At 36.2% G+C, this 25,256-nt stretch overlaps 1 protein-coding gene across 5 annotated transcripts in view; it reads right to left on the bottom strand.

Annotated features, from left to right (window-relative positions):
* The window catches only part of HDAC9 (histone deacetylase 9), a 792,206-nt gene that overhangs the window by 363,834 nt on the left and 403,116 nt on the right, over positions 1-25,256 (bottom strand). For 4 of the 5 annotated variants that reach the window (XM_024738439.1, XM_024738437.1, XM_024738436.1 and 1 more), the window contains one exon: positions 12,883-15,611. In XM_024738439.1, coding sequence (XP_024594207.1) covers positions 15,297-15,611 — 315 coding nt within the window. In that variant the 3' untranslated portion in view covers positions 12,883-15,296. Of the gene's footprint in view, positions 1-12,882; positions 15,612-25,256 lie in introns of those variants that run through there. The other variant, XM_024738435.1, reaches the window with a different exon arrangement.

The following is a 25,256-nucleotide window of genomic DNA, read 5'->3' as shown; positions in this document are numbered from 1 at the left end:
CATTTTCCACCAATTTTATATCCTCCCTCCCCATTACACAACTGAAATTAGGAGATCTTTTGAAAAAGGAATAGAGCCTTTGGAGTCTCTTCAGAAAACTCTTCTTCCATGCTTCCCACAATTTCTCACCCAATACCATAATTTTCTCTAAGTTTGCCATTGAGTTCTAGGCTTTTGTTCAAGACAATGATCTAATAAGATTATAGTATAATCTTTAACTACAAATACACACTCAATTTATTGGGATTCAATATTATGCAGAAAAAAAAGAAAGGCAGGGGGTCAGTTGGGGAAAGGGAGGCAAGGAGGGAGGGAGTGAGGGAGGGTGAGACGGGTGGAACTAATTCTTTAAACTGAGGTTTGAAAGGTGTTTGAAAATTAGTTGGTATTATTATTTTTTTAGTTGGTTTATTCTATGTAATTGTAGGATGCCAAAACTCATTTAATATACATGGGTTAGCAATGCCCATTCAAACTATGTTTGTTTATATATGCCAGAAATAGATGAGAAATTATTAACAATTGTTCCCCCATGTATGCCTCCAAAATTAAGAATTGAGTGTAAAGATAGCCAAAATTCAAGAAATTCAAAGCCTAAGAGAAAATAGTCAAGCCAATAGAAGAACTGACTTGATAGAAGCCAGTAAGTGACCAGCTTCTAAAGTGAAGCCAAGGCCTAAGAGTGAGCTAAAGCAGCTCTTTCCGCCTCCCCAAGATAGTTGTATTTATCTCTTCATACCTTTACTGAGTCCCATCCTCCCTTTTCCATCCTCGTCCCTGCCCCAGGGCCCTAGGCTAAGATTGATAACTCCCTAGGGTCATTCATCCCTGTAAACATCTAGGACTGTTCACTAGAGGCCCAGAGTTCACCAATTAGTGAGAGAGAAAAACCAGGATTAGAGTCAAGGCTACTATATACCTGCACCAACAAAACTTAAAAACAAGTCTTGAAAAGGTTTAAGCGATCAATATTGTTTAAAGAAAGACAAATTTAAATTATCTGACATCTAATGAAAATTTACTACACAGTATATGGTGTAGGACGACAAGAACAATATTCAAGAGAAAAATTAAGCAGCAGTAGCAGACACAGAAATGGCAGAGAATAGAATGAGCAGAAACAGACTTTAATAAAACAAATACATATAAATATGCTCAAGGATTTAAAAGAAAACATAAATATAATGAGGAGGTAAATGGAAAATATATACAAGAACCAAATGAAACTTCTAGATCTGAAAAACGCAATGTCTTAAATGAACAATTTATTGGGTGTGACTAAAAGAAGTTTATTTACCAGGAAGAAAAGATGAGTACAGCAACAGAAACTACACAAATACAGGGAGAATAAAGAATAAGAAAAAAATGTACCGAGACTCAGAGACCTGTGAGACAGTGTCAAGCAGTCTATCCTGGGTGTAACCGGAGTCCCGAAAGAAAGTGAGTGAAAATAATATTATAAAAAATAATGCCTGATATTTTCCAAAATTAAAAAATAATGCAAATCCACAGATACAAGCTCAGTGAACAATAGCAGGATACAAACAAAGAAAACAGCATTGAGGCAAGTTATAATCAAGTTGTGGAAAACCAGTGATAACAAGAAAATCTTAAAAACAAGCAGAAGAAAAAATACACTATCTGACTTCAAGACTTGCTATAAAGCAACATTAATCCAGATTCTGTGATCTTGGTGTAGAGTTAGACATATAGATCAGTGGAATAAAGGAAAGAGTTCAGAAGTTTGCTCACATATATATGTTCAATATTGATTTCTAACAAAGGCATGAGAATAATTCAAAGTTCAATTGCTTTCTAACAAAGGCATGAGAATAATTCAAAGGGACATGATAATCCTTAACAAAAACTGGTATGGAAAACTTTGGTTACCTATATAATATAATGACTCTCAACCTTTTTTTAGTTCATACACAAAGTTGTATGGCTCAAAATGTTTCTTTGCCCTATATGTAAAAACTAAACTAGAACGAGAAAATATAAAAGCAAATCTTTCTCGGATAGGACATAAAGCACTAACTATAGAAGAAAAAATTGACAGAATGGGACATACCAAAATTAAAACACTCTACTCTTCAAAACAAAAGACAAGTTATAGGTTTAGGTAAAAATATTTGCAACATATATATCTATAAATGGATTGTATCCTGAATATATGTTACTCCCATACCCAATAACAAAAAGACAGATGCTCCAAGCAAAAAACATGCAACATAGCTGAATCAACAGTTTAGCAAAGGAGCTCTGCAAATGGCCAATAAACACATGAAAAGATGGTCAACATCATTAGACATTAGGAAAACACAAATTAAAACCACAGTGAGAATACACTACACATCCACTAGAACATATAAAGTTAAAAAGAAATCTGACAATACCAAGTGTTGACAACGGGAACCCTCATACATAGCTGACAACACTGTAAAATACCCCATCAAAAAATTCTTTGGCAGTTTTTTATAAAGCTAAACATATACTTAACATACAAATCAGTAATTCTACTCCTAGGTATTTACCCAAAAGAAATAAAGCAACTGTTTACCAAACCTTGAATATAATATTCATAGCAGCTTTATTTATAATTGTCTATACCTGGAAATAACTAAATTTCTGTCAATGAATGAACAAATCGTGTCATGTCCATACAATGGAACACTACTCAGAGATTAAAAAAAGACCGTGTTAGTGATACACACATGCATGGATGTCAGAAGCATTTTCTGACTGAAAAAAAAAATTGAAAATATCACAGAACCTTTTAATATAATTCATTTATATGAAATTCTAGAAAAATCAAAACTAATGCACAGTGCCAGAGAACAGACGAAGGATTGCTTGTGGCTGAGTGGAGAGTGGGGGTGAAGGGTTGAGTAAAAAGGAGCAAGAGAGAACTCTTTAGTGTGCTATTCTACACCTAGATCGTGGTGTACACATTTGTCAAAATTCATCAAATGTACATATATAAGTAGATTTTTGCATGTAAATTATACTTCAAATAAAATAGATTAAAAAACCAACATGGTTTAGGCAGTTAAAGTAACCAAAGTAAAATCTCATTTCAAAAATTTAATCCAAATTATGATGGAAAAAAAATCCAGACCTTTAGAAGTGGAACATTTTTTAAATCTCCAGGAAAGCCTCTTTCTGGGCGGGGAAAACAAAACCCAGCTTTTTAAATCTGCTTCCCTATCTAAAAGAGTATTATATTGATCTATGACAAAGGAAGCAAAGATATACAATGGAGAAAAGACAGTCTCTTCAATAAGTGGTGCTGGGAAAACTGGACAGCTACACATAAAAGAATGAAATTAGAACACTCCCTAATACCATACACAAAAATAAACTCAAAATGGATTAGAGACCTAAATATAAGACCGGACACTATAAAACTCTGAGAGGAAAGCATAGGAAGAACACTCTTTGACATAAATCCCAGCAAGATCTTTTTGGATCCACCTCCTAGAGTAATGGAAATAAAAACAAAAATAAACAAATGGGACTTAATGAAACTTAAAAGCTTTTGCACAACACAGAAAACTCTGAACAAGATGAAAAGACAACCCTCAGAATGGGAGAAAATATTTGCAAACAAATCAATGGAAAAAGGATTAATCTCCAAATATATAAACAGCTCATGCAGCTCAATATTAAAAAAACAAACAACCCAATTAAAAAATGGGCAGAAGACCTAAACAGACATTTATCCAAAGGAGACATACAGATGGCCAAGAAGCACATGAAAAGCTGCTCAACATCACTAATTAGTAGAGAAATGCAAATCAAAACTACAATGAGGTATCACCTCACACCAGTTAGAATGGGCATCATCAGAGAATCTACAAAAAACAAATGCTGGAGACGCTGTGGAGAAAAGGGAACCCTCTTGCACTGTTGGTGGGAATGTAAATTGATACAGCCACTATGGAGAACAGTATGGAGGTTCCTTAGAAAACTAAAAATAGAAATACCATACGACCCAGCAATCCCACTACCGGGTATATACCCAGAGAAAACCATAATTCAAAAAGACACATGCACCCCAATGTTCACTGCAGCACTATTTACAATAGGCAGGTCATGGAAGCAACGTAAATGCCCATCGATAGACGAATGGATAAAGAAGAGGTGGTACATATATACAATGGAATATTACTCAGCCATAAAAAGGAACGAAATTGGGTCATTTCTAGAGACATGGATGGATCGAGAACTGGCATACAGGGTGAAGTAAGTCAGAAAGAGAAAAACAAATATCATATATTAATGCATAAATGTGGAACCTAGAAAAATGGTACAGATGAACTTTTGCAGGGCAGAAATTGCAGGGCAGAAATTGCAGGGCAGAAATTGCGACACAGATGTAGAGAACAAATGTATGGACACCAAGGGGGGAAAGTGGCGGGCGGTGGTGGTGGTGGTGGGATGAATTGGGAGATTGGGATTGACATGTATACACTGATATGTATAAAATAGATAACTAATAAGAACTTACTGTATAAAAAATAAAATAGAATTCAAAAATTAAAGAAAAAAGAGTATTATACTGAAGTACAACTAACCACTGTACATAAAGCTGTAAGATATATAAAAATACTTAAAAATGTGTATGAGGTAAAGAAAATAAAAAAGGAATCAAGTTGGATATTCTTACAAGTTTGTCAGGCCATTCAAGCAATAAAATAAAAATCAAACCATTTAAAATATGCCCCAGAAAACTAAATGTTACATTTACTTTAATTCATAAAGTATAAATAAAAAAAGGGATTTGCTAGCACCACCATCATGACCAAAACATACCTAAGCTACTAAAAATATAGTGTTAAGTCATCTTTATCATGTTAAATGAAAGTAATAGAGAGGACTAATGACTATTCAAAGTTAGCAAGCAATTCACTTAAGATGAAGAAATCATTGCAGGATTTCTTGTTCCACGATGGAATGAATTTAGCATTCAGCAAACTGGAGACAACAGAAACCCCCTCTTGCCCCCTCCCACACCAAAGGAAAATGCTCTCAGAGCATTTTGTTAAAAAGCAAAGACACAGAAATTTCACTACTCTTGTTTATTTCATGCTACCTCAAAAAAGACACAGCCCAGTGAAAATGTGAGAAGAGAATCTGTCCTGTAGGCTACTGGCAAGGCAGACTTTCAGAGTTTTGTTTCCTGGTGCTGATAACGGGGTGGGAATTAACGGTAGAGGAGGGCTGGGCATAGACAGCTTATCCGAAGACCCTCCCTTGATCAATATATTTTCTTAATACACTCTTGGGCACGAAGATCATGTAGATCGTTTTTACCTAGAGTTGATTTAAATTTGATGAATCCTTCGTTGAAATCTGAAGAAAAAAGTCTGGGGTTCTTTTTACGGGAGATAAAAGGAGATAGATTGAAAGGGGATGAGAGGAAGAAGAAAAGTCATGTACTCACAGGGTCTCCCAAAGAACAATCCAAACTGGGTATTGCCCGACGAGTCATGAAAGGGTTGCAGTTCAATCACTTAAATTCTGGACTGTTTACTCGCAGTCCTTGGGACAGGGAAGGGCAATCCAAGCAGCCTCCTGCAGGGACCTACGCTGTATATTTATTGCCATTTTTTGAGTGTGCTGGGACATGGAAAAGGTGGGGAAGTATTGTTCTCTGCTTTTTTATTTACTGAAGAGAAAGTTATGCATTATTAAAAAGTGAAACTGAGTGTGAGGTAGGTTCCAGCCAAGGAGAAGAAAGTAACTAAAGTTCCAAGAAGGTCTTAGTAATGTTATTAATAGTGATATTACTAGCTTTTGCTAATTTTTATTCTGCTTCAATTTTGCTAGCACACATTGGTATTTACACGGACTAACCCATTTAAATCTCTTAACACCCTAATAAATATTACAATTGTTAATCACGTTTAACAAACCAGTAAACTGAGGCTTGGCAAAATTAAGTAATTTGGAGGTGGAGTTGCTGGTAGATGAAGTTAGAGTTGGAACTCCTTCAGTCAGTCTATAGAATCAGCATTGTCACCACTAGGCAGTGACACCTATAATGTAATTTCACACATGGATCTCAAAGACAATGAGAAATGCCACTGTTCAAGTTTTTTGTATACATAGTCAAAACAACGCAATTTCCAGGTTCAGAAATAGTTTTCCTTAATTAAATATGCATAAAGATGAGGTTGATTTACTCTCTAAGATTAGCACGAATCATTTTGTTTTCTTTCCAAGCTCCAGCTTTCAAAAATTATATAGATTACATGGATATAGAAAAAATAATGCAGGTATACCTCATTTTATTGGGCTTCACTTTACTGCACTTCGAAGATAGTGTATTTTTTACAGATAGAAGGTTTGTGACAACTGTGCCTCAAGCAAGTCTACTGGCGCCATGTTTTTTGACAGCTTTATTTTTAAATTAAGGTATGCACATTTTTTTGACATAATGCTATCGCACACTTAATAGACTATAGTGTAAACATAACTTTTACATGCACTGGGAAGCCAAAAAATTCATGTGACTCACTTTATTGTGATACTTGCTTTATAGCAGTGGTCTGGAATTGAAGCCACAATATCTCTCATATGCCTGTTATTATAAAGAGCCCGTGAAAATTGAGATATTGTATTTTTATCTAAAAATGTGTGTCAGATATTATAATAGAAGTAATAAAGATTGATATAGAATACAAATTATGAAAAACAATTAGTAAGTTTTGAGTAATATCAAATAATAAATTCATCAAGAAAAAAATTTCCACCATTTACCCCTAGTTGAAAATGAAAATTAAACAGTAACAATTAATACTAGAGCCACCTTAAAGAAAATGTTACTAATGGAGACATTCAGCACAAGAAATAGTCCAACAAGTGAAAAATGAGTCTACATTTCACATTAGAAAACAAAAGTGAACCTGTAATCATAATAGGGAAGAAAATGTCCTTTAGCCATTAAGGAATCTGAATAAGAGTAATGTAAAACAAAAATCATTCAAATGGCATTTAACTGAGAACTTCATAGGTTCCTTGTGTGGTTCCAGGAACCCTGATATTTTTTCCCTGGCTTCAAAAGGCAAAAGGTAATAATGAAAGAAAAAACGACATGATAAATTGTATGGAACTGATTTCTAAATTGACTGAATAATTCAGGCGGGTTAGAGAAATCAGAGATGGCACAAAGGAGAAAGCAAAGAAAGGTTTGAAAAAGGAAGTTAAGCACTTTCCAGATAGTGAAAAAAGCTTGATGAAACTCATGCAATTGGAATCCCAAGTTGGAAATTTGCTTTGCATGGAAAGTGATTAAGTTAGATTGGGAGGGATAAGTGCCTGGTCAGAATATAAAGGTCGAATTATGAGGACTGAAGTTCCATGGTAACATTTAGATAAAGATATTAGGAAGGTATCACTGTATGTTCTGCCATAGAGAATGGGAAAGTGGTATTGGAATTTCACAGTAAGCTAACTGAATTAGTGTAAAGAGGACACGGATGTGGAAGGAAGCTCTTGCAATGATAAAAAAAAAAATTGTTTTAGTATTAATTATGTTAGTGACTAGGGAAAGCAGAGCCAAAGAGAGAGTGAAGAGATATGATGGCTGGAAATCAGAAATAGGAATACTAACTGCTTATAAGAGATAAAGAAGAGGAGATGATCAAAGGTGGCTTCACGATAATCCATCCCAGAGTCTAAATGGTGGTTCCAAAGACAGAAATGGAAGAGTGAGAAAAAACAGCACATTTTACAGAGGATGAACTTTTACTAACTTTGAGATGAGAGTGGAGCAATGAGTGTACTGCCTTTAAGACTGACAGTATTAATAAAACATGTGATAGACTTTGAGTTGTCTTTAAGGTAAAAAAAGAAAGAGATCTTTAAACCTTTAAACCATTAATATGCCACAGATCTCTTCTAACACAACATTTTATACCTTTATGTTAGACTAAATTACAGCAATAGAAAGATACTGGCAGGAGCAAATACTCATTTGTTCAGATTTTATAGCCTACCTATTTCCGAAATGATGTAGTGAGATCTGTCTATTAACATGAGAGGAAGATGATCTAAAAGCAGTGTTGTACAACATTAATGTAATGTGAGCCCCAAATGTAAGCTACATATATAATCTTAAATTTTCTAATAGCCACAGTAAAGAGGTAAAAGAAAGCAAGTAAGATTAATTTTAATAATGTTATATAACATTTAAAATATACTATCTTTTAATATGTAATGAATATATGTCATCATTACTTAAGTATTAATATATTTCTATACTATGTCTTTGAAATCTGGTGTTTATTTTACACTAAAGCATATCTCAATTCATACCAGTCACATTTTAAATTCTCACTAGCTACATGTGGCTACCAGTTTGAAAGTACAAATACACAGTTCTTTGCAGAAATTCTGTCAACAGAGGAACAAAGATCAAAGACTTGAACGTAATAACTTCAACATACAATTTAAGTGCAACGTAGACATAAGTATAAATGAGTAACCAGGGCAGAATTTTAAAGCCACATAAATGAAGAAAAATAACTTTGATTTTGGCTTTTAAAGGTCACCAGGAAAAATAAAAAGCATTTCTTAATGGAAAAATAAACTTAGTATTTTCCTCAGTTTATATTAGCTATATTAAACATCAAGATTGTAGCATTTAATTGAGAAGAAAAAACAAAAGAAGCACCATCAAAAGCTAGAAGGCAACAAGAGACAACATCAGGAACGGTGCAAAAGCAAGACCAAAATCAACTAGGAATGAGGAAAATGAAGATGATGGATGAGCAAGTGGAGTTCATTAATCAGTAAGTTCTTATCTCTTTAAAAATAACACAAAAGCATGGAAGAATACTTTAAAATGTACATAACTCAAAACAGATCGAAGACCTAAAAGTAAGTTATAAAATACTTGGAAGGAAACATAGGTGCAAATCTCTGTGACACTGGATTAAGCAACATATTCAAAACAAAAGAAAAAATAGATGAATAGACTTCAACAAAATTAAAAATAATTGTGCATCAAAGGACACTATCAAGAAGATGAAAAGACAACCCACGGAATGGGAGAAGATACTTGCAACTCATATAGCTGATAACGGTCTAGTATCCAGAATATATTTAAAATCTCTTACAACTCAACAGTAAAAAAGACAAACAAGCCAATTAAATAATGGGCAAGAGACCTGAATAGAGAGTTCTCTAAAGAAGATAAGCAAATATCAGCAAATATCCAATAAATAAATGAAAAAACTGTTCAACATCATTAGTCATTAGCGAAACAGAAATCAAAACAACAATGATCATTTCACATCCACTAGGATGGCAACAATTTAAGAAAAAAAAAAAAGGAAAATAACAAGTGTTAGAGAAGATGTGGAGAAACTGGAACGCCTCATAGATTGCTGGTGGGAATATAACAGGCACCGTGGAAAACAATTTAGCAGTTCCTCAAAACTTAAACAGAGTTACCAGATAACCCAGCAATTTCACTCCTAGCTATATACCCCAAAACACTGAAAACATGTTAAAATAAAAATCTGTACACGAATTTTCAGAGCAGCATTACTCGTCATACACAAAAAGTGAAAACCACCCAAATGTCCATCAACTGATGAACGGATAAACAAAACATAGTATATCCATACAGCAGAATATTGTCCAGTCATAAGAAGTACTAATACACGCTGTAATGTGGAGAAACCTGAAAATATTATGCAAAGTCAAAGAAGCCAGACACAGACACATAAAAGGCCACATAATGTATGATTTCATTTATATGAAAATGTCCACAAAAGGAAAATCCATAGGAACATAAAGTAGATTAGTGGCTGCCAGGGGTTGGAGGAGTGGGGGATGAAGAGTGTCCACACTTAACTGGTACAGAATTTCTTTGAGTTGATGAAAATGTTGTGGAATTAGGAAGTAGTGATGGCTGCGCATCATCGTGAATATACTAAAACCCACTGAATTGTACACTTTAAAATGGATAAAATGGTGCATTTTATGTTATATGAGTTTTATCTCAATAAAAAACACAAAAACAAAAAACAACATACCACAGTAGCTCAGAAATTCTGAGGAAAAATAATTTGCCACGTTTTGGCAAACTCCATAATAGACTAGGAAATTATTCTATTAGAAGAGAGAAGCAAAACAAACACTATCAAAGAACTAATAGCAGTAAATACAGTAACCTATATTTATACTACAACTATACTTGACCTACAATTAACATGCAGGTGAAATATACAAGAAATAGAAGACAGTCTTATGAAAACAATGAATCAGAGAATCAAAGAATCTTAGGTAAAAACTATTAAAAATCAAGACATATTTTAAGAAGTGGTTTAGGGCCCTTGGCCATCTCCAGAGCACTGTTTCTGAATCAGACTCTCCCAAGGGGCTGGAAAAATGTAGATTGCTGGGCTCCTAGTCAGTACAACAGGAGCAGAACCTCTGCAGGGTGTGGTCAGGAATCTCAATTGTCAACGTCTTCCCTCAAGACAATTTTTATGCACTTTTCAATAGGAAAACCACTTAGGAGGTCTAGAACTCAAGAAAAACATCCTTATTTATTTATTTTTTTAACGATACTATATACAGACTATTTTATGTCAAAGTGACTATCAAGTGCATCCTTGATCCGTCAAAAAAGTTTTTAAAGGCAGTGTCCTGACTGCTTAGAAATTGAAGTCTCCTCCCCTTCGCTGGGGAATGAAGGTAAGAAGTGGCAAGGGAGAGCTGTGAGCTGGTTGAAATCTTGTCTCTTTCACTCTCCCCAAAAGTTAATTCCAAGTGCAGTCACTGTTTCACCCCATCTCAGGACTGCCTCTGGTCAGAAAAAAAGGGACTCACAAATTTTCATGATTCTAAACAGTTGAACATAATGTACAAGAATTAGATTGCTCATCTGTGAATTAGAATAAAAAAAGAGTCCTGATCTCCTAACTTACGGCAATGACTGAAAGAGAAAATGGATTCAAAACAGTTTGGAAACGCTGATGGGCAAGAGAGAGAGCGAGACTTGGACACGTAAGAAGAACTGTTGCACAAATACAGCTCAGTGGTAGAGGCTGAGAACAAGGGCTTCAAACTGGAGCTAGACTGTCACTACCTGGGTGACCTTGACCTGATTTGACTTCTCTGGGCCCCAGCGCCCTCAGCTCTACAATGAGACAATAATATCTACCCTGTAAGGTTGTCGTGAGGACTAATGCTTTAAAAGATGTAAAGTGCTTATAACAAGACCTAGTACATTACATATTTGCAATAGTTAAAAGTCTTTTTGTAAATCAAGATGGTCCCCCAAAGTTGCATTTTCTACACCCTACAGTTTATAAGCCTTAAAGAAGTTACTTTAAATGAGAATAGAGACCTTTTAAAACCTAGATAGATTAGTTCTGTAAAGTCACATTCCCAATATCCTGCTTCATTTGCCTGAGTTCTTTGATTGCCTGCACACACCCACCCCTTACTTTCCCTTTAAAATCCAGTTGGAGGGATGATCAATAATAAAGGGGATGGTAATCTACCTCTCAAACTCCTTCTCTAGTATCTCCAAGTCCCTGGTTGTAAATGCTTATAATTTGTACACCTGGATTACTTATCATTGTTCACCCATAATTATATACCCACAATTGTATATTTCCATTAGTGGAAAAAAAATCACAAAGGAATGCCACATTTTAAAAAATGCTGTTGTCCTCCTATATATCCGTTGAGTACCAGGCTTCAAGAAAATGTTTAGTGTCTGAATTCCTTTTTAACATACTTTAGAAAAAAAGAAGTATGAAGCAACATAAAAATTTCTTAAAAACTGTCTTTCTTAGAACTATGAAAAGTAGCAGTCTCCATTTCAGCAGCCACCTTCACCAGGGAGAAGGCAGCTCTTGACTATCAGAAGAGGAAATCTAATGGCTATTCATTTCAGGTCCTGGCAAAAACTATTTTTCTGAAGAAGAAGTTTCTAATATTGATGCAGTTATCAGTCCCTGTACATTTTGGAAATCAGACACACAGTATAAAATCATTATCTAATTGATTCTTCCAACTCTTTTTTGAGGATCTCTAGTACCAAGTTAATTTTGTAATTTTACCATCCAAAGGCAATTTTCAGGAAATTACGACTAGCATCAATGGTATTTCCACAATTCTGACCAAATTATCTAGTTTACAGCATTATGGAATGATAATCCATTTCATAATACTCAATGATATTAGCTCCAGAATTAGAGTAGCTTTACCTCATGTGACACTATTGAAGTTTAAAGAGAATCAAAGAATATAAAACAAATATTTTTAACCTACTGAACCAAATACACAGTAACACATTATGAAGTACTGACTAGTAAGTTTTGCTTGCAACTGACCAGAAAAGGAAAAGGAACCCTTGGAATGTACATGGTCCGGTTCCCTTCACTTGAGTCAGGCTCCTTATTCTTCACACTACTGTTTCCATATAAGGGGAGGTCATTTAATTACTCTTTTCTCTTTAAATTTATGTACTGTCACTTTATACTTGTAGGTCAGGTCCTTACTGTAATAGATATAACTATTATGATACACAGAAAATTATTCATTTTAATATTTTATTGAGTGCTTGACATATTCAAGGGATTATATTAACCTTTTTAAAAATAATTTTTAAGTTGAGCAAAGTTAGGAACTGATATCTATTTATATAAAATTTTATATTTAGAAGTTGACATCAAAGATGATAACATACGAAAAAGGCCACGCGGGGAAAATAAAACTGCAACAAATTTTACATGTGTTTGCTATGTGACAATGGCTGATGTAAACAGGTTAAAGTCACTATTGCTGAATTTATTATTTTTAATGGCATTAGAAGTAACTGCTCGAAAGATCTTTATTTTCTTGTTTCAACAAAGAATGGCAATATATTTTGGTATATGAGACCTAGTGCATGAGCTTCAAATTCGATTAAATATATCAAGTTTACACAAAGCCATATGTATGAAAGGGGATCTTTTAAAAAAAACTTTATTTGAGAAAGGAAGAGACTTATAACAGAAGGCAAGAAGAGAAACATACAAACAATATATTTACAACACAAAACAAGAGATCACCTTCAAGGGTGTAAATTATAATAAATACAGTAGATTTTAAAAGAGACATTTATCAATTAGCTCTAAGATTATTTAAGTCCAGCTTTCCTTTTCACTGGTTCCAGGTAGTTTCTTGATTAAATTCAAAGACTATCAAATTCAAACAATTAACGTCCACCAACTGTACTGATGAAGCTCTCTCAAATGACATTATAAAAAATAGGGTTTTTTTTGTTTGTGATTACATATCTTTGCAGTAATATTATACAAAAGCCTGCTCAGCCACATGTTCCTCCCCAAATAAAATGTATTTTAAAAGATGCACTATCCCTTTTTTATGAGATTGAAAAAAGACTTTAAAGAAAATGTATATTTATGAGATGGGAAAAATAAACAATTTTATCTTAGGAATGTCATATTTTTAATGCAAAACAACTGACAAAAAGTCATTTTAATCTGAAGGAATATACTAACCAAAATATGTTGGTAGTAGGAAGTGTTGCCTATCACAGCTATTTGTCAAATTATCAGGACTTTCATTATATGGAAATGTTTTAAACTTTCTAACTTCTAGTTATGTTAATTTAATTTGAATGGAGACTTTTTAAAAAAGGATAATGTATCTTTAGCAGTAACCTTTTTTAAGAAATATTTTAAAATGTCACAGCAAAATGTAAACAACACGTGCCAGTAACATACAGTTGTACAAGGTCTACATTTGGCAAAACTGCTATATCTCCTTTGAAACAGGATACTACACCTTAAAATGCCTTGGATTTAGAAATATAAATATTTTAATAGAAAAAAACCTCACAAAGATTCTAGGTCAATTTGGATTATCCATATTAAAGGGGTCTTAATACAACGAATCTTTAACTAGCTTAACAAAAGTAAACCTATAAAACAAGGTAAACATATCAAAAGGGAGTATGAAGGAAATGTTCCAGTGAAAAGCTTCCTTAACAATTTCCCTACTTGTGGTGTTATTTTCTTAGACAATAAATCAATTCATAGAGTGCCCTTTAAAAACAGAGAGAGTAAAACACTATCCTCCGTTTTTTTTTTTTTTTTCCCTACATTCCTCAGTACATGAATCACTTGGACTTCCTGTTTCCACAAGGCATTTCCTGTTCGGCCTCATAGAATCAGTTTTCTGTAGAACAGCAGGAACCTGACAAAGAACTGACTTAAATAAACAGTCTACTGTTGCCTTCAAAGTTGTTTGCATTTCATAACATCAAAGGACATAGTCCTTCTGAAGGTGCATTATGTACAAGTAGATTCTTTTGTTAAACCTAACTTTCCTAATTTTTTATTTGCCAAAAGAGTATGGTATATGCCGTGTCATTATGGAATTATATTAAAGAGATCCTAGTGACAATGATTATCAAACATGATACACCTTCTTCTTTTAAACACGATTTTGACTTCATATCAGATAATAATCACACCGTTACTATGTTTTCCACAACTGTAGATACAATACAGTATCTGATTGGACCATAATGCTGCACATTACTTCTTGCCAACATTTGCATCTGCTTCATTTGATCTTTTTCAACAAACAATGTCATCAAATAACACAGGATAAAAATGAAATGAGCAGTACTAGGTGAGACATAATGTAATATTTAAAATAGTGCTGTGCTGTACTTTGCATCTATATATTTAAAACCACCTCTATTCCTAAAATTTTCAGTTGCAATCTATACAATAACCTAGGACTACTGGCATAGTAACCAGAACATTTCACTTAACAAAAAAAGAGAGAGGAAGGAAGGGCTGACTACCTTTAACAGGGTTCAAGACTGTAGTATGATACATTATGTACAACAGTGTGAAAATTGAATTCTGCATATCAAAAAAATCAAGAACTAATAGAATGTTTCATTGACCAGACTGGGAAACTATATCCAGCAGTCACTGATCTCAACAGATAAACTAAAAACAACAGTGATTTCGTTTTCCTTAGAAGTAATTGGTGGGGCAGGCTTTGGGATGAATTAAAACCCTATTACTTGGATACTGATGTAGTATAATTTTAGTGTAACAGGTATTTCCTTACCAGTAGAGTTTCAATGAAACCTTGATATCTATATAGAGATCAGTATATAGAAAGATCTATATATAGACATATCTGCATTAGAATCCTTAAACACTAAAGTCAAATCATTCAGAGATATAATAGGATAGGAAATTATATCCATTTACCAAGGCCTGCAATGCATTTCATATTCAGATAATGACTTTAATTACAAATCCTGGAGCTAAATCTTTGCCTATTACCTGTTGCATAAAAGCAGCCTGCTCCCCAGATTCCATTTCCTGGATCTGAGCATCTTCATCACTGTCCACTGGTTCCTCCTTGACCTTCACAGCCCCAACTTGTCCCAATGTGTCATCCACACAAGCACTGCTGTCACTCCTAGTGCTGTTGCCACTAGAGGGCGCTCTGTCTTCCTGCATCGCCTGGTCCCCCTGAAGCTCTTCCTCCGCTTCCTCGAGGTGACTGCCTGGTTGCTTCAGTTGTTCAATAGATTTCGAAAGCAGCTAGAAGAGAGTGTTCAGGGGTTCAAAATTCAATAGTTCTTGGTGGTAACAGAGCAGCAATAAACACTTTGATTTCTTATGACTCTACTTCAGTACACTCTGATGTCTAATCTCTGAACATTCCTTTCAGAATGAATTTGTATGCAACAAACTTCCTCAGTAGTACTAAATCTGAAGCAGTCCCATCAATTCCATATTGTATGGGTGTCCTAGACAGCGACTGAAGTCTTTAAGTGGTCTTTAAAGATACATCACTCTTTTGGAAAAAAGTAAATAATAAACTTTTTCTATGGAAACCACAAAACTTTCACAATCTCATTTTCCAACAAATGGCAACCACTGTAAAAGGCAGAAGCACAAATGCTAAGAGTTCTTCTTGCCTATTCATTTTCCTATACCTAAATGGTCAAATGATAAAAGACCTTCATATATACTTCTGAAACATGGATATACTGATTTTGAAATCCTGAACTTTAAAAAGATGTGGAATTAAAAAAAAAATTGACAGCACTAAAAATGTTTTATAAACATATCCAAATGTAAATTAAATAACAGGAGAGAGACAAAGAATTCTTTTTAATTTGAAAATTATTATTTAGATCTTTTATTTTGTAAATTAAATCATACTTAATCTTCAGAAGTTATGAATTATCATTAAAAAAATAATTGACAACACACCTATCTTAAACAATAGCAAAATGCCATAGTATAAAAGCTCAGTATATGGGGAAGAATTCTCAAGATGATTCCATCTCGTGTAGGCTTTTTGTTTTATTTGACAAGGACCCTATTGACTGATCATCTTCAGATCTTGAACTGTGTTTTCAAGAGTGGTTAGAATTTTCTGCTGAGTCAGTGCCCATGTAAGCAACACACCAATTATTATAATGAGCAGCATGGTTAGAATACTGCCACAAAAATCATGAATACAGATTTTTCTATGAAAAATTCAAATTTACCTCCCACTCACACCTAACTAAACACATACTGTAGAGTTAGAATACATAAGAACTCAAACTTCGCAGGGTGTCTCTAACCCCTCAGATCATTCCTCCAATGCCCTGCATACGCTGACAAAGCCTTTCAATTTCACTGTAGTAGAATTATCCTGGGGGTTTTCATTCATTTGTTCAGCAAATATTTACTGAGTGCCAACTATGTTCAAGACACCCTGCTAGGCACTGGGAAAACAGCCACTGCCCTGCCCTCATGGAGCTTATAGTTTAGAGTGTTAGAAAGGCACCAAATAGATACATAAATTTGTTCTTCAAGTGTGGTAAATGAAAAAAAAAAAAAGAAACACAGGGTGTTAAAAGAAAACAACACACTAGTTGGTATAGGAGGGGAAGTGTGGAGTATGAAGGAAAGTTTCACTGAGGAAGGTCTATGTTTAGGCTGAGACATGAAAGATGAAGGATGGACAGGAGTCGTTGGGTGTGTGTAAGGAGTGGAAATCAGGAGCACTTCTGGCAGAAGGCACAGTGCGTGGACTGACAGAGGAGCCCCATGCATTTGAGCCATTGAAAGGCCAGTGGGGTTTGAGCACAGGAAGACAGGGAGAGAAAGCTGGAAGATGATTTTGGAGAGGGTAGCACAGTTTATAATATATTTGGGTTGTGAATAAGCTTCTAGAGAAATAAAATCTAACTTAGGATAAACCATATATGAGACCTAAACATCACTAATCCTAAACTAGACATGATCAAGCGAAGAGAATACATACCAATCAAAACTCATATCAAAATGAAGAAGGTAAACTTAAATATTAATTTCCTTCGTCCCTACAATCTAACGTCTATTGTTCCTGGACAGTTAGTATAAGGAGAACATTCATCCCACCATGCTTTAAATGTTTTTAGGTACTTTTTAGGAAACTATCTGCAGGACTTTTGTACCAATCGTGAACACTGACCAGCTCTTCTTGTCTTAAATACATAATAACTTGAACACTGCTGAGATTCTGGAGGAAAGAGACAATGTAATATTCCTGGACTCTGACTACACAATTGTAAAATTCCATTTAATTGGCTAGGGAAAAAAAACATCTAACACCACAGAAAACGAGCAGGGTTTTAATTGAAAAGCTCCAGTTTTAGCTGGGACACCAGAGATAAGAACATTCGGTGACAAACACCCACTCATTTTTTCAGAGAGAGAGAGAGACAGAGAAAGAGAGAGAGAGAGAAAGAAAGAGAGAGAGAGAGAGACAGAGGTCATCAGCCAGGCCTGCAACTTTGACCTCCATCACTAACCTAGGATGACATACAAGAGCAGGTTAGAGGATTTTGTGGGGACAAGAGATTTACTTAGAAAAAGTACTAGTCAGGTGAAAGAGACTGCAGGAGCCCCTCAGAAAGACTATCTGCCAGAAGACTGCTGCAATTCATCTTACGGATGGATGTACTGAGCTGTAGAAAGGCCCCCTCTTGCTACCAAAGCTTCGCTGGAAACGTTCACGGGAGCTATAGCTCATCAGAGCTGATGGGCCAAGGATACCGGTGGGTCAGAGACGCCTCCACAAGGTGGTCAAACAATCCTGCCCATAAGAGCCTCTGTGAGGGCAAAAGAAAAAAAAACTCTATGGGATGTGTGGCCACAGGACAGGAACTAAAGGCCATTCATGAAAGGTCAGCCAGAGAGCACATGACCAGTGTCCAGGAAATGCCACGTCAAAAGTTCCTGCTGGGTTTCCCTGGTGGTGCAGTGGTTGAGAGTCCGCCTGCCGATGCAGGGGACGCGGGTTCGTACCCTGGTCTGGGAGGATCCCACATGCCGCAGAGCGGCTGGGCCCGTGAGCCATGGCCGCTAAGCCTGCGCGTCCGGAGCCTGTGCTCCGCAACGGGAGAGGTCACAACAGTGAGAGGCCCGCGTACCGCAAAAAAAAAAAAAAAAAAAAAAAAAAAAAGTTCCTGCTTCCTGTGGGTGACTCTGCATCTTATCCGGCTTCTGGATGTTTGACTACAGGGAGTATTTAATAACCAAGAGGAAGTTACAGACGCCACCCGCTAAGTAAAAAGACGTTCCTGTTGCTATTTCTCTCCTCAGCTTCAGTTGCAGCGTGGCCTCTCACTGCCTTGACCCCCTAGCCTCCAATGGTCTTGTCCTCCACCCTACCTCAGCTCCCGATGACCTGGTCTTCGTTGGTAACTGTACACTCTCCTAAACCTCAATTTCAAACATCGTTTCTTTCTTCTGGCTCACCCTCAGAATATTCTGACCCCAATCATTCCTCACCGCTGGAGGGTCTTCCAAGCTACTGAGCCTGTCACATTCTCACTGCCCATCACCGCCACCGCCCTCGTTCCCCGACCTCCTTCCTTGCTGGACTAGGTTCCATTCTCCTTCGATAAAAATCACTCGCTTATTATCTTCAACTCCCCTGCCCTTTTCAATATGGATTTTACTGTATAAGTAAGACTTCTAACCTTGGTTAATACTAAATCCCTGCCAAACCCAAGCAGTTGAATAAGCTAGGAAACAAATAAACAAATTACAGTCACGCTGAGTGTTTTTCTTCAAATTTGTGATCATAACCCTCAAATGGACCCTCAGTGCTGCCTGGAAATCCTAGTACATTTCTCTAGTTAATTTTCTCCCACTCTTTCAATGACTATTTCAAATTACTTCCTCTCTCCTCAAACCTCTAATATCCAGACCTCTTCCTCACTCCTGCTACCTTTGCTTCTTTATTTCGGTGAGCAAATAGAAGCATCACTAGAGAAACTCAACATTCTTCTACCAAGCTGTCCCACTCACTCTTCCTCCTGTTCCAGTGAAAGAAAGGTCTGTGCAGCCCTATCTTAGTCAACCCCTCAGCTTAATGCCCTGGGTCCTATCCATTCCTGCAGTTATCCACTCTGCCCTCCATCATTCATTTCCCTTCTCTGCTGCAGTACTTCCACTTGGACACCTTCAGTCTTATCATCCATTTAAAATGAAACCTCCCTGACCACCCCCACCCCCAAACCCATTATGTACCTTCCTTCACAGTAAAACTTCTTGAGTTATTTCTCTTCATTGTCTTCATTTCTCTTGTCCCATTCTCTTTAGAATTCTCGCCAACTAGGCTTTCATCCACACTATGTGACTGAAATCTCTCTCGTTAAAGCCAATAATGACTGCATAAATACCAAATCCAGTGGCACTTGAAATAGGATATTAACAGGTGCAGTCAGGATGAAGCATTTTAGAAAAGAAAACATGACAAAATCATAGCATCTTTGAAAGTAAGAGATTGATATTACTCACAGTGGTGCAGCCAAAGACCAGACAAGATATATGTGAATTTACTGAAATATAATTTCCTACAGATAGCAAATACGTCAAAGAAAATCTTTAATACTGACAAAATGCTGAGTGGTTACAGAATAAATCATAAGTACATTTTAACAGAAAACCTTTAACAGAAAATCCGATCTGTTAATGTATTTCTGAGGTCACCGGAGTGCCCAGAAATCATATCATTTAGTCCATGAATCACATTTGGTATTTACCACCGCACTGACACAGCGACATACATGAAAGTGTGTATAACAATTTCCAGTGTACAACACAGAAACAATACTGTTTGTTCCGGTGCCTCTGGATTCATCTACACTTCTGCTGGACTAAAGGAAACACGAGGGAGAAAAGTGCCAGAATGGATAATGCTATGATAACTGGACAAGAAGGCCAGACGGCAAAATGATCTCTTCCAAGGGCAGAACTCCTTACGGGTTTGTAAAAGAAATGCTTCTTGACACAAAACAGTGACTTATGAGTGGAGATCATATAGACGTAAAATGTTGGAATTGGAAATTTTCTAATAACATTCTTCAAATCCTTATTTTATAGAGAAGGAATTTCATGCCCAAGTAAAAGCCGAGTCATCTACAGAGAAGAGAAGACACCTAGAACTTTTTATACCCTTCCACTCTGCATTCTCCTCTCAAACGGCTATATTCCAATGACAACTGAATTCATATAAACAATTCCAATGTCTCCCCTGAGCTCCAAACTTGCATATTCAGCTGCTTACCTAACGTCATCACTTAGATCTAAAATATCCAACAGGCATCAGAAACTTTAAGTAGCTCAAAGATAACCTTTATTCCCATTGCACCCAAATGTATTGATCACCTAATTTTTCTCATCTGAGTAGACAGCATTACCCAGTGGCACGAGTCTAAAATCTAGGATTTATCCTTGTTTCTCTCTCACTTGTCTTCATAAGTATCTGAAAACTTAATTAGTGCGTAGCAACAAAGCTTTGACACGTTTTTTCCCCCCAGGTTATGAGGCGAATGCCAGTATCCACGTGAATAATAACTACTACTTTTTCACCGTTTATGGAATAAAACATGCTCTTTGTGAAGTTTCAAAAAATACAAAAGAAATAAATGGGATCTCCTGGAGACTGGTTTGCAAAATATAAATGCACAGAGGGAGTTGACCTGCACTTATTTTTTTTTAGATATTTGACTCAAGCTGTTTTTATTTAAACAGTCAAATTTGCCGGAGTGGAAAAATCAGCAATAAACATCAAGAAGATCTGCAAACAAAAGTCACAGAAAACCTGCCTGCCAGGTTTGACTTATTTCAGATTTTTAAAGTGAAAAGCTACTTGTTGTTATTTGTAAGTTTCTGACTATTTACTAGGAAATCCAGTGTTTGGACTACGTTGTCTTCTATGTGTTTTTGAACTACAAATGTGACCATTACAAAGAAGGTATGAGCAAACCCTTTTCTAATTTGTACTGTTGGTGAGTGGCCCCAGCTGCAGGGAGGAGCTGTCTGCTTACTCTCAGTGGGGTGGCAGGGTCTCTCTTTGGTTGAACATCTGGAGGTGATCCCCCAGCAAAGCTGAGCTGTTGCCTTGCTGGCTAGAAAACACAAGAAGAAACATCTGTGTGACAGATAAATGTGTAAGCCTGCGTGAGTCTCGGCTGAGGCCCCATCTGTAAAACACACTGTGTGTCATTCGTCTGACACCAGGTGAGTTACTTTGGTGGGGAACCCAGCTGAGATGAAGAAGATGATGGCTGAGCAGCTTCTTCTACTCCTTTTATCTGTGCTTTTCCTCATCTGTCAGCATGTCTCTGTATTCTCCATGCTACTGTACAGCAATTGTACCAAACACTAAGAATGCTGCAGGCGGTCCATCACCATTTGGGTTTGTAACACACACACTATACACACTTACACTGGAGAGTTTATAGACCAGATAGCATGATAATTTATCCAAACTGCTCACAGCTTCAAGTATTATAACTCGACTCTTGAATTCTTATCAATCCCTGCTAGGGTCATAACTATAGCAAGTCCACAATTTCAGTGGTTGGACTTTGTTATATTATATCATGTTCAACATAATTCCATGTTGAACATCATATAATCTATTGGCAAATGGTGTAAAATTCATTAAATAATATTTAAAGGCTGTGCTGCTAATCTTTACACATTGACCCATTTAAGACCATCTCTGTATAAGTTACATTGTTTGATAAAATTCTAGAAACCAGCATTTATATTTTTAACTTTAGCCACAGAAATCCTTCATGTCCCCACAAATATCTTTAGATATGGAATATCAAACTAAGAACGGAGTATACAAGGAGTAAATCTGTTTCTGATAGACATCTGATTTTCTGAAATTGCCAACAAACCATTCAGCACAAGTGTTTGAATTAAACCATGCAAAATGACCTTCAACCCTATTCATCACTTTCTTATTTTGCCTCAGATTTTAAGACAGATTTTACTTGGGGAATGGCAATAGCATAAGTTTTTTTTTTTTTCCTTTTAAATAAATGTAAAATACTTCTTTTGGAAAATAAAACCCTTCCCTTAAGCTCCAAGGAAACTAGATTTAAAAATAATGATAAAATTCTGCCTCAATTCACAAATAGATTAGGTATGTACCAACTGTTCTCAAAAACAACCAGAGCTTGGAGGGCTTTCAAATCAAGAGGTCTTCTTAGAGAAGAACTCCGACTCAAGCCAAAATACTACATGCCATTTTGCTTCTGTGAATTTTAGGGAAATAACCAGCAGAAGCAAAGTTAAATAACAAGAGAGAAAGATTTTCCAAGTACTGGTCCATTATTCACATAAGTTAAAACTCTAAACTGAAAAACACCCTTTCTTGCCAATACTGAAGAGATATAAAATTAATCTAGGGATCAAATGAATTCTTAATAAAAATGCGTTTATTTTTATAATGCTAAACGACTATCCAAAACAATGCCAGCAATTAAAATATCCTTTCTTCGGCTCTCAAAACATCCTGATATTCCAATAACTCAATTATGTGTTCACTTCCAGAAAGGAGACTGAACATTTCCTCCTCCCGGCTAGTTAGAGAAACTTACCCACTCTTTCATTCATTCAACAAATTTTTACTGAGCACTTGCTATAGGCCATGACCTGGGAAGAGAGCGGTCAATCAGGCAAGATTCTGTCTCTCAGGGGGAAATAAAAAATAAGTAACTGAAGATTGGAACTAAATGTGATAGGGAATAATGGGGGAAGGAGTGGGTGTCTGTGTCCAGTTTGGATGGGCAAGGAAGGCCGCTCTGAATAGCTGAGGTTTGAGCTGAGAGAGACTCCAAAACCAAGGTCGAATCACAAGAACACCTGGAGGTCGAACATTCCACACAGAACTGTGACTCGCAGTTCATTCCAGGAGATGGAAGGAGACTCCTCACACACTGGAGAGAAGGCCAATGTGGTGGGAGCTCAGCGAGTAAGGGTGGGGAGTCGGAGATAAGGTCAGTGAGGGGGCAAGAGCCTGTGGGCCATGAAAAGATATTTGGATTTTATCCAACAAACAATAAGGAGCAACTGGGGAGTTTTTAGGAAGCCCTTGACATGATTTGATTTGCATTTGTAAATGATCTCTCTGGCTGCTACAGAAGATTGGATTTAGGTGGGGAAAAGTGGAAACAGGAAGACTGGCCTTTCAGAACATAAAATCCTCAGCAAGAGAGTGTAACAAGACTATTAGGGGCTTTTCTTAACTAGAACACAAATGAGCTATTTTTCCTTCTTTCAGAGCACTGTGTAATTTTATGTCCTTTTATATTACATAATAGGATTTTTCCCTGATAATCTCCTTCTTGATCTTCAGTTGACAGTGCATTTTCTTTTAAAGTTTTATTTTTTCCTTCTTTAAGGGTAATGAAGAGAGGCACAGTGAGGAAAGGCATGCTTATTTTCTTTGCTAACTCTTGGTGATTTTGGACTGTGTCTCAGAATAGACAAGATCTCAAAGCCAGGGAGCTCCTGATCACTTGACTCATAAACATCTCCCTTTCTCCCTTCAATCCCTTGCTTGGGTAAACTGGATAGCAGTGCAAGCGATACTTAAAAAAGACAACCAAGAGTAAACCCCAGACAATAATTGCCACATGGAAAAGTGGGCCCAGTGTAGCCAGACTTTTCAGGCAATGCCAGAAATCCAGATTTGTATTTGAAATGATTGACCAAAAACTTGAATGCTTTTTAAGACACCAGGCAGGCCAAAGACATCAGTTCAATGGAATGGATCCAGTCCATAGACTATCAGCTTGTGACCTCCGCAAAGAATCCCTTATGTCTCTTCTTGCTTGAACATTTTATGGTTTAAATCATTTAGGGCTGATGTCTGCATGCTCTTAAAATACACCATCCCTCATACTTGTGATTCGTTTTATGTTCCCTACATGGTCAAAAATTCAAGTACTTTGCCAGGGGTTGGAGGTAGGAGTATGGATTGACTACAAAAGAGCAACACAGGGGAATTTTGGAAGTTGAGGGAATTGTTCTATATCTTGATTGCAGTAATTATATGACGATATACATTTGTCAAAACTCATTCAACTGTGCAGCAAAAGGAATAAATTTTACAGTGTGTGAATTATACCTCAATAAAAAATTCAATAACTAACCATAATATTGTTCCAAAGAGAAAACAAGGTCAGCTTCATGATGAATACAAAGATGCAAGGAAGGGCTGGAACAAAATTTCATGGTTTGGTTTACAACAAAGTAGCTTGATGCAATACTGAGGCAAGTGAAAAATGTGTGTCTTAGAAATATTCTACACTTCCAGAAAGCCATTTCCATTAACATAACTGGGAAGATATAACTCTTGGTGCTATATAAGAATATAAATACTGTGTTAAATGGAAGGATTTCTTACTTTGTTTACAAAGCACTTTCAATACATCCTCTCATGGAATTCTCACTATAAACCTCTAAAGTGTGCAGATTAGAGCATTAGTGGAAAAAGAGGTTTGACACTTTGGCCAAAATCGCAAAACAAATAAATAAGTGTGCAGGGCATCAGAAACTTCTCTTGGAAAGGCTACCCAGCATTCTAGATTTTGCAATTCACATGAACTATGCCTTCTGTAGAACTATCTTTGATTAAAATTATCTATCTGCATGTCTATGAGCCATTCAAGGGGAAAAACATGCCTTCTCTGCCTTCACTTCCAGGACGCAGCAAAAGAGTTGCTAATAAATCTTTGTGGAACACCAATTATTCCATGCCAGGAAATTATGTTTTAGAAGTGAGTTTTTATTGCTGGTTGATACAACTAAGTTGATAGCAAGAGAGTAACGGTATATTTAGGACATGGGAGCAGAGCCCTGGATGCAATTCTGCCTGAAGGAATGGGAATA

Source organism: Neophocaena asiaeorientalis, unplaced genomic scaffold (genome assembly GCF_003031525.2).
Source record: "Neophocaena asiaeorientalis asiaeorientalis breed wild unplaced genomic scaffold, Neophocaena_asiaeorientalis_V1.1 scaffold89, whole genome shotgun sequence".
NCBI classification, from domain to species: domain Eukaryota; kingdom Metazoa; phylum Chordata; class Mammalia; order Artiodactyla; family Phocoenidae; genus Neophocaena; species Neophocaena asiaeorientalis.
Note: the sequence above shows the minus strand (reverse complement) of the source record. Positions and strands in the feature narration are given on the sequence as shown.